This window comes from Mobula birostris, chromosome 26 (genome assembly GCF_030028105.1).
Source record: "Mobula birostris isolate sMobBir1 chromosome 26, sMobBir1.hap1, whole genome shotgun sequence".
In the NCBI taxonomy this organism is placed as follows: Eukaryota; Metazoa; Chordata; class Chondrichthyes; order Myliobatiformes; family Myliobatidae; genus Mobula; species Mobula birostris.
In genome coordinates, this window is record NC_092395.1 from 42,931,527 (window position 1) to 42,940,907 (window position 9,381).

A 9,381-nucleotide genomic window follows, 5' to 3' on the forward strand; every position below is an offset into this window, starting at 1 on the left:
TTTATCACTGCCTTTTACACCTGGATTGGACTTTGTGTTTTGCAAGAAGGGTTGGCGAATTATATCAACGTCACGAGGACATGACTAAATTTGGTGGGGAGAGTGTGACATGCTGTAGGGTTTCACTGCTGTGTAACATGCTGTAAGGTTTCACTGATAATATAATGGTTTCTCTGTAGCAGCAATGTTTGGGTTATGACTAGAGATAACGGGGTTTGGCATGCTGTTCCTTCTTGTGAGTCTGGAAGAGAGATTTTTGCGGTCTTTTGCCGGAGAGAGATGAGGAGAGAAGACGCGAATGGAGGGAGTTGGTGGACCACCGGACGTGATGGACTTGGAGCGAGGGTCCGAAGGGCAGCGACGATCGGAGGAGGTCGATGGTGGACGACTGGCTTATCAGTGAGCTTCAACATTGTGCAATAGACTGGTCCATAAGAATGGGCCTTCTTTCTTTTTTTTTCGTTTTATTTCCTAACCCTCTTGTCAAAGTAGGAATTATGAAGCTTAATTGTTTAATCGCATATTGTATACTGTTTGTTATTTCGGGGTACTGATTTGTAACAGTGGACACATCCCGCAGCATCCACCCAAACAAGATTTCTTAAATTTGGCCGGGCAGGGGTCTATCACCCACTATATTAAGCCGCTTGCCGAAGCGAGAATTACATGTATTTAGATGACATCCTTATCTATTTCCGCTCTCATCAAGAGCACGTCCAGTATGCTCGGAGAGGACTCAGACGCCTTCTTGAAAATAACCTGTACGCCAAGCCTGAAAAATGTGAATTCCATAAAGACCAGGTGCCATTTTTGGGCTATATACTTACCTCATCCAGTGTTCAAATGGACCCCAGTAAAGTTCAGGCCGTTACAGAGTGGCCCAAACCGTCTACAGTCAAACAGGTACGGCGCTTCATGGGGTTTGCGAACTGTTATCGCCGCTTCATTCGGAATTTCGGCTCTATCGCGGCTCCAATTAATGCACTCACCAAGAAAACCTCGGCAGGATTCTAATGGACGGACCATACCGACCAAACATTTTCAGAGCTAAAGCGATGTTTCACCACTGCCCCGATGCTGCAACAGCCAGACCCATCTCGGCCATTCACTATCGAGATGGATGCATCCGATGTAGGCATTGGAGCTGTCCTCTCTCAGCGCTCGTCTGCGGATAGCCCTCGCTCCCTTGTGCCTTTCTTTCCCGTCGCTTAACTCTGGCCGAAAGGAATTACGACGTTGGGAACTGGGAGCTTCTAGCTGTCAAGGAGGCCCTAGAGGAATGGCGACACAGGCTGGAGGGGGCAGAGCATCCATTCCTGGTCTGGACAGATCACAAGAACCTCTCCTATATTCAGATGCTAAAATACTCTCTGGTCAAGTCCGGTGGGCTCTCTGTACACACGGTTTAATTTCATCCTCACTTATTGTCCCGGCAGCAAGAATACAAAGGCGAACGCTCTCTCCCGGCAGTTCGACGGATCTGAGGACAATGCCGATCCAGAGCCCATTCTTCCCCGTTCGTGTATCGCTGCTCCGGTGATCTGGGGAACAGAGGCAGAGGTGAGGGCCGCCCAATAATCAGATCCAGGCCCGGATGGGGACCTCCCAACCGGCTGTTTGTCCCTGCTGCGGTGCGTTCCACATTGTTGGGATGGGGTCACTCCTCCCGTTTGGCTGGACATCCGGGAGTTCAATGGACTCAGGAGTTTAAAAGAGACAATGTTAGTGGCCATCTATGTCCCAGGATGTCCTCGAATTTGTATCTGCCTGTCTTACCTGCGCTCGAAACAAGTCATTACGTCAGAGTCCTGCGGGTCTGTTATGTCCATTGCCTGTGCCCCACCGCCCCTGGTCCCACCTCTCAGTACATTTCATCACTGGTCTGCCCTCGTCTAATGGAAACACCATCATTTTCGTCGTTGTAGATCGATTTTCCAAGGCTGCCCACTTCATTGCCCTCCCCAGGCTCCCATCGGCTCGTGAGACTGCCACACGCATAGTTCAACATGTGTTCAGGATCCATGGCTTCCCTCAAGACATAGTGTCTGATCGTGGACCACGGTTCACTTCCCGCTTTTGGAAGGGTTTCTGCTCTCTTTTTGGTGTCATGTCTGGCTTCCACCCCCAATCTACTGGCCGGACGGAGAGAATAAACCAGGAGTTGGAGACAACCCGGTGCTGTCTTTCCTCTTCCAACCCCACGTTCTGGACTCCCAATTGGTATGTCTCCCTTTGAATGCCAGAAAGGATTCCAGCCCCCGCTCTTCCCTGATCAGGAGATCGACGTGGGAGTTCCTGCTGCTGAACAGCTGATTCAGCGCTACAAGCGCACCTGGAGACAAGCCAGGGCTTCTCCGCTGCGCGCCAAGAAACAGCATTCCTGGCAGGCTGATCGGCTCCGTCAACCGGTAAGGACATTGAAGCCAGTAGAGGAGGTCTGGTTGGTATCAACGGATCTTCTTCTGAAAGTCGAGAACTGGAAATTGGCACCGCGCTACGTGGGACCTTTTGTAGTGGAAAGGGCTGTCAGCAAGGTGTCCTATAGACTGCGTCTACCAGCATCGCTGAAGATCCACCAGTATTCCATGTTTCCCAGCTGAAGCCTGTTACTACCTCTCCTATAGCCCCACTTACCCCACCTCCCACACCTCCCCGCCTGGTAGATGGTTCCCTTGTCTATACTATGTGGCACCTCCTGGCATCTCGCCGGGTACGTGTTAAGGTCCAGTACCTTGTGGACTGAGAAGCGTATGGCCCAGAATAGCGTACTTGGATACCGGCGAAGGACATCTTGGACCAGTCGCTGATCCGGGATTTCCAGCGGACACAGGTCTGTGCGCCTCAGGCGCTGCGCCTGGAGAGGGGGTCCCTGTCACAACTACGGATTCGGCAGCGAGGTAGATACGGCAATTGTGCTTGTGAATTTGTACGTGTCAGCTAATTATTTAATCGTGATAGTATTGAACTCCATACTTGTCGTCGTAGTGCTTGTCGAGACTTGGACAGAGAACAGCAACGCTTCGCTGTCTGCTTTGCTTTCGGCCTTTCGCTGAGAAATTGGACTTTCGAGTTAACTGACTTTGAAGACTTCGCAGGATTCGTTTAATGTTTAGATTTTCTTTTCAGCTGTAGTGTAGACTTCGGTTCTCATTTGAGTGTTTTAGTTAACGGCTCTATTTGGCCAAGTGTTTATTGTTTATTTTCCCTCAAACACTGTTCGCAATAAAGTTTGTGAACTATCGACCCGCTTCAGTGTCTCTCTCTCCGCACTTGGGCCATATCCGAACCTGGTAACAAGTACTTGATGCATGTTAGAGGAAAGTTGAACAGGCACCAATGGGCTTGCTCTACATGGACCCAATGGGCTGAATGGCCTCATTATGTGTTTTGATAAATTCCACCATAAGACCACAACACATTGGAGGAGAAACACGTCATTCAGCTCATCTACTCCACCATTCCATCATGGCTGATTTATTATCCCTCTCATTCACCTGCTTCTGCCTTGTCCGCATCCGCGTCGACGCCTTTACTTTTCAAGTACCTGTCACCCTCCACTTTAAGTATACTTAGTGACTTGGCCGACACAGCCGTCTGTCGCAATGACTTCCATTGATTCACCACCCTCTCGTGAAAGAAATTCCTCCTCATCTCTGTTCGAAGGGGATGTCCTTGTCTTCTCAGACTCTTCCCTCTGATCCTTGACGAATAGGAACTCAGAGAACAACTTGGGAACAGGTCGGTGTGAGATTTCTTTGTTTGATTGAAATGGTGGGACTTGCCCATCGGGGGTGGTGTTTTTGTGAGTGCGTTTTCTTTCTCAGGAACTCTGTGCTGTGCGAAGTCGAACCTTGGATTTCCCGTCCACTCGACCATTCCATGCAAGTACAAACAGCACTGATCACACTTCCAGCTCTACCAGGATTGCTGGTTCTCTCTTTACCTCCCCCTGTTACCCATCCCGCATCTCTCCCAACCGGTTCTCTTCCCGCCTTTCTGTCTCCTGGGCATTTTATTCTCTGATCTCACCTTCGCTACCGGCTGTTTCTCTGTCACCCCCTCTCTCTATCCATCCCATCTCTTCTTCCCTCTGTCTATATCTCTCTTTCTCTGACACACACAGTCTTCCTCCCTTTGCCACCATTATCATGCTCCTCAGCCGAGGGAAACAGCCATTGTTTGAAATCCCGGACTGAATGCCCAATGGTGACTACCCCGTCCGTCGAAGTAACGGCAAGGGGGTGGGGGGGGGGGGTCAGCGGTGGAGGGTTCTGAGCGAGTTGGTGGGGAGGGAGAGGAAGGATTAAATTCGGAACAGGGTTGGGAAATGATTGCAGTGGCGCTGCAAATGGTTAGAAGATAAGGTTTCAGCCTAGGAAGCATTGGCGGAGTGGGTGGGTTGCGAAGGAGAAGGGAGGGAGGCCGAGGGTACAGTTGAGAGAGAAGTGGAAAGGTGATCCGGAACTAATCTGATCTAAATCCCGAACTATTTTGTCTCAGGACTCCCGCACGACACGCCATCGCTCAATAGGTAATTGAGGAACAGAATTTAAACATCAATCCTTGTGACCCGGTCTTTATTTCAACCGTCTCAGATAACCAGACTGTCCAGTTTGTGTCAGTATTGGTCATTTCCGGCAAAACTTCATTAGCCCAGAATGTAATTACAATTTATTCCTCTCTCCACCAGTGTTGCTACAGAAACTGAATATTTCCAGCCACGTTTATGTTCATTTCCTTTACTAACCTTCCCAAAACCAACTGCTTTGTTCTCATTTTACATCGCAGCCTAACAATCAACCCACCACCCTGACCGTGTCCAAGGCTCCCGGAGAGATTTCCTGAACTTCACGAACCAGAGAGAGACGAGTCTCCGCTCTCTTCCCTCCTGCCACTTGGTATCAGAATAGGAAAAACACGAAAGAAGACGAAAGGAGCAGACAGAAAACATTCCTGCATTGATCATCTTTATTGGTAGTTAGTCACCATTACCGGTTGTCAGTCTGATACTGATAATGTATCACAAAACGTTTATTAATTATTCTAATTAAACCAACCCCAATTTCAGAGAAAACCATTCACAGCCTGAAATTTCAAGAAGCCAAGTAACTGTCCGCGTTACCACCGTGTAGCCTCTCAGTAGGAAAAAGAAAAAAATCCGCCTCAACTCAGACTACAAATATTCCAACACCACAGTGGAAACTATAGACAGCGGAACAGAAGGGAAGTACAGGGAAGAGCGAGTAAGAGTGGTAGAGGTGAAAGATACAAGGCCATGATCTCCCGTTAATCGGGAACAAACAAGGCCGAAGCCGCGCTCTGTTTAACAGCTGGATTGTGTGACTGTTGCGGATATTGTCGAGGCTGCTCCTTGTTGAACTGAGCAGGAGTACCTCTTCCCACTGCTCCAGTCTGCGCCGGGCACCGTCAGGTAGCTGCTGAGACTGAAGGTTTTGTCCGCGTTCTGAGTCACTCCGATGGTTTGCACCTCACTGCTCGTCGGACTGTCGTTCACTGTCCAGCTGACGACAGGAAAGCCCATCGACAATTTACTGACCAGGCAAACTAAGGTGCCAGATCCTTTAGCGGAGATCTGCTCGGCTGATGGCCCAAGCAGTTTCACTGAAGGGTCCGGGAGTTCCCGAGCTGAACAAGAACAAAAAAAAAGACGTGTTTCAAAACACGAACGATCTCTCGTCATTTTTTTTTTTCAAAACTATAAAAGTTTATTGACATCATATATACACAAAGTGCAGACTTTCAATATTTACAACATAGTAAGTCTACTCAGATAAAAATATGGTTACTACCAACAGTCCATACCCCGTGGGGTTCATAGCTCCCGGGTCCTCCACAATTTGACAGAGCGCAAGTAAAAGGTTTCAGGTTCATTGCGTGGGGCTGCGAGTCTCACTGAAAGACAGCGCAGTGCCCATGGAGGACAGTGCGTATTGCTTATACTGCAACACTGGAAATCTACTCCAACAGGTGAAGCTTTTTGGCGCTGAGTCATTCCCGGAATTGAGAGACACACTGGCATCAAAGCGCCCCCAGAGTAGTTAAGTGCCCAGTCTCTGTTCCATCTCCGTGACACGTTCCTCCTCTTCCCTCCGACCCACCCACCCATCACTAATGTCGCAGCTTCTGCAGGGAGAAAAAAAAATCTCACAATCTGCTCTGCCCCAATGGACGAGAGCACCAAAAGCGCGGTCCTGAGCTTCATGGATCGGGGCAGGGTAGGTCGTTCTGTGATTTGTGATGATGTCGAAGGATTCGGCTCCCACTCACTGTGCGGATTGGGAGATTGCATTCTCCGCAAGAGCTCTGGCCATAGTCGGTGTAGTGACGGGATCGCTGAAAAGTGGTTCCCCAGAAAGGAACAGCGCTCAAATGAGCGGGTGGAGAGGAGGCGAGGGCTGGGCACTGGGAGAGGGTATTTTAATTGATGGGTGCTGGAGGAGAGTTGCACCTTCACTGGGAGCACAGCAAGTCCGGTAAGTGTCGGAGGGATGTTTCACGGGAATGGGCTAAACAATAACTTGAAACGTCGTTCTAATGCATTGTCATGGACTGTCTTCAGTCGGCAACGTCCTGCCCCACTGTGTCCCTTCTCTTTCGTTCCTATCAAAGCAACATAAAAACTGACAAACTAACACTAGAACAGAAATAACACTAATGATCAGAAAATGTTAAATCATAGTTTGTCGGAAAACACAACCGAAAAGAGAAATGTTTCATTAAGAGAAGGTAACAATTCACCAAACACAACTCTGTCCCGTAAAACTGACGCTGAACTCGAAACACGATTAAATTGTAAATCAATACTTTCACTTTAATACTCGCTAGGAAATTATAACGTATAAATTATTAATTGCCGGGTGGCCGTATTTATAACGTGGTTATTGCAGGAGATATTTCCCAGACACCTACCTGTAACGAAGAGCTTTGTCCCACGGCTGAAAGTACTGGTTCGTGTAACCCACTTTCCGCAGTTATCGACGGCAGCGTCATTCATCTCCACCCTGTTTATGATTAATTGATACTCAGTGCCGGCGCTGTTGACTGTCGACGTGAAACGGTCACTGCTAATCCCAGGGGCGTAGTTTAGGCTATTCCAGGAATCATGGTAATTTAGGATCAATTGTGGAATTGTTCCCGGAGTCTGCTTGTACCAGTTCACACGATTGCCATCCTTTGTCCCAATGTTACAATTCAGCGTGGCCGTGGCTCCTGGACTCACCGACACGGTCGGAGGCTGAGTCAGAGTCTGGGACTCTACAGCTATGAAAGACAGGAATTCAATTTTAACATTGACTCTTTAATCTGACCCCCCAAGACCCACCTCAGCCACCACTGGTGGTGCAGACTTGCTGCCTGTATTTACAGCCCAGACACACTGGCAGAGACCAGAAAAACACAGCGTCCGCATCGTTGCTGCCCGTCAGCTTCCTGCCTCCTGTCTGTCGATGGATCTGTGACTGACTGACCGCCGCTGCCGGTGGAACCCGGTTATAGAGCCATTCACACCCGGGAGGGAATCCACGCAAATCAGGGTGACTCACACTGACCGGTCAGAGCGGGGATCCGAAATCCTCCCATATGCTGTCACGTACCATCGGGTTGAGGCGGCGACATTGTTAGCAACTGACTGATCTATTAAAAACAAATCACGAATGAAAAAGTCATTAATTGTCCGACAGTTCCCATACTCTGCCTTTATTTCGCTGATTCCTTCCTTGGGTCCACAGATGCCCTTCACACCTCCAGTGACAACAGGACAGGACACTGCAGGTTCTTGAATGGTCTCGAACCGAAACGTCGACTGTACTGTTTTCCATAGATGCTGCCAGGCCTGCTGAGTTCCTCCAGCATTTCGTGTGTGTTGCTTGGATTATCAGCATCTGCAGATCTTATCTGGTTTGTGATAGCGCAGTGCAGGCTTCCTGTTCCCGCATCAGTCATTCAGTCCTGAAGTCCAAACCCATTTTGGCAATTTGAGAGTTGAATTCGTTCTAAATGTGGGGACGAAACAATGACGCTGGAGGAGCTGACTGGCTCCATCTATTCCTTCGAATCTAACAAAATTCCTAGAATTGACAGCTTACAGTCTCAGCTCTGATGCACCTTTTCAGGTGAAGTCAAATCGAATGGAATCAAGTTTAATTATGATTCCAACGATACTCGAAGACAGTCCAAAGAGACAGCGTTCTTCTGGGGCCAAGATGCATAATATAGGTTCAAAGTAGCGAGAGAGAGAGTGAGAGAGAGAGAGAGAGAGAGAGACAGAGACAGAGACAGAGAGAGAGAGAGAGAGAGAGAGAGAGAGAGAGAGAGAGAGAGAGAGAGAGAGAAAAGAAAGAAAGAAAAAAACGAACACACACAACACATCGTTATGTAAGAAAACAGATGTAGAGTCTCGGTCCCTGAGTGACATCCACTTCGATGATACAGCTCCCGGCAATACAGCCTGTCATTCCACAGATTGAACACTGGAGGGCAGCACTGACCGAAAAGGCCAAATCTCAACTGAGCACGGACTCTCTGCTACATCGTCTCCAGCGTCGTCTCATCTCCAAACTCGCTGGAGACCAAGTCCGTGCCGACAACCGAGGCCACGCTACTGTCTCGTCACCCGTTATACACCAAGCAAGTGAAACAGGATTGTTGCATCTCACATTGTTCATGTCTAGCGATCGCAAGGTAAACGTCCAAGACAGTCACTGGTGACACGGCACTCTGCTTTTGCGCACCAACCCCCACGCCTTCGAGTGCAGGCAGCAACTCGGTCTGCACTCAGGTCAGCTCCTCCGAACCTTCTCCAGCCCATCTGCCGGCCTCTCCTCTGAGCCGAGCTGGGCACCGGCTCCTTTGTCACCCCATCCGGCGGCTACGAACAACGCGGTAGACCTACTGTGCCCGTAGTTCTTGGAGTGCAGCATATTCATAGGATCATTAAAAAATCACACATTTGAAAAAGAAAAGCGCACCTTTGGTTGACCGCTGCGTTAGAACACGCCGCCATCTTAGCGGCATCACAATGTGGGAAGTGCACAATGCGATGCTTCCAGTTGTCACATGGCAGACTCCACGAGGAAGGGCATCCAGAACTCTACAGCCTAACAGCTAAACGATTTTACTTTCAAACTTTCTACTTTTAAAGTTTGCCCAGAAGCAAAGTACTGCTTCTGTTGTCAAATTGAAATTAAAGCAGAGACACTCAGCAATTCTGACGGTGCCCACTGGAGAAAGAAACAGGGTTAACATATCTGATTTAAACCAGAGACAATGATATCTTGTTTTATATTTAATTGTTCTGTTGGAATTGTAGTTACCATATCGGTTTGGCTATGTGAAATGACGTAGTTATGGTGTACATATCTA

At 48.7% G+C, this 9,381-nt stretch overlaps 1 protein-coding gene across 2 annotated transcripts; it reads right to left on the reverse strand.

The window, feature by feature from the left end:
- Positions 1–4,968: 4,968 nt before the first annotated feature.
- Positions 4,969–9,048, reverse strand: LOC140188047 (immunoglobulin lambda-1 light chain-like). Of its 2 annotated transcripts, none has more exons than XM_072243959.1 (3): positions 8,988–9,048; positions 6,931–7,281; positions 4,969–5,646 (listed from the first exon to the last, which is right to left on the reverse strand). In XM_072243959.1, exons 1-3 carry the CDS (start codon positions 9,031–9,033, stop codon positions 5,324–5,326), a joined length of 720 nt encoding a protein of 239 aa, XP_072100060.1. In that variant the 5' UTR covers positions 9,034–9,048; the 3' UTR covers positions 4,969–5,323. The 2 variants fall into 2 exon arrangements, with proteins under 2 accessions (XP_072100060.1, XP_072100061.1); XM_072243960.1 differs by lacking the exon at positions 8,988–9,048 and adding an exon at positions 7,408–7,435 and having other exon boundaries at positions 4,970–5,646.
- Positions 9,049–9,381: the final 333 nt, after the last annotated feature.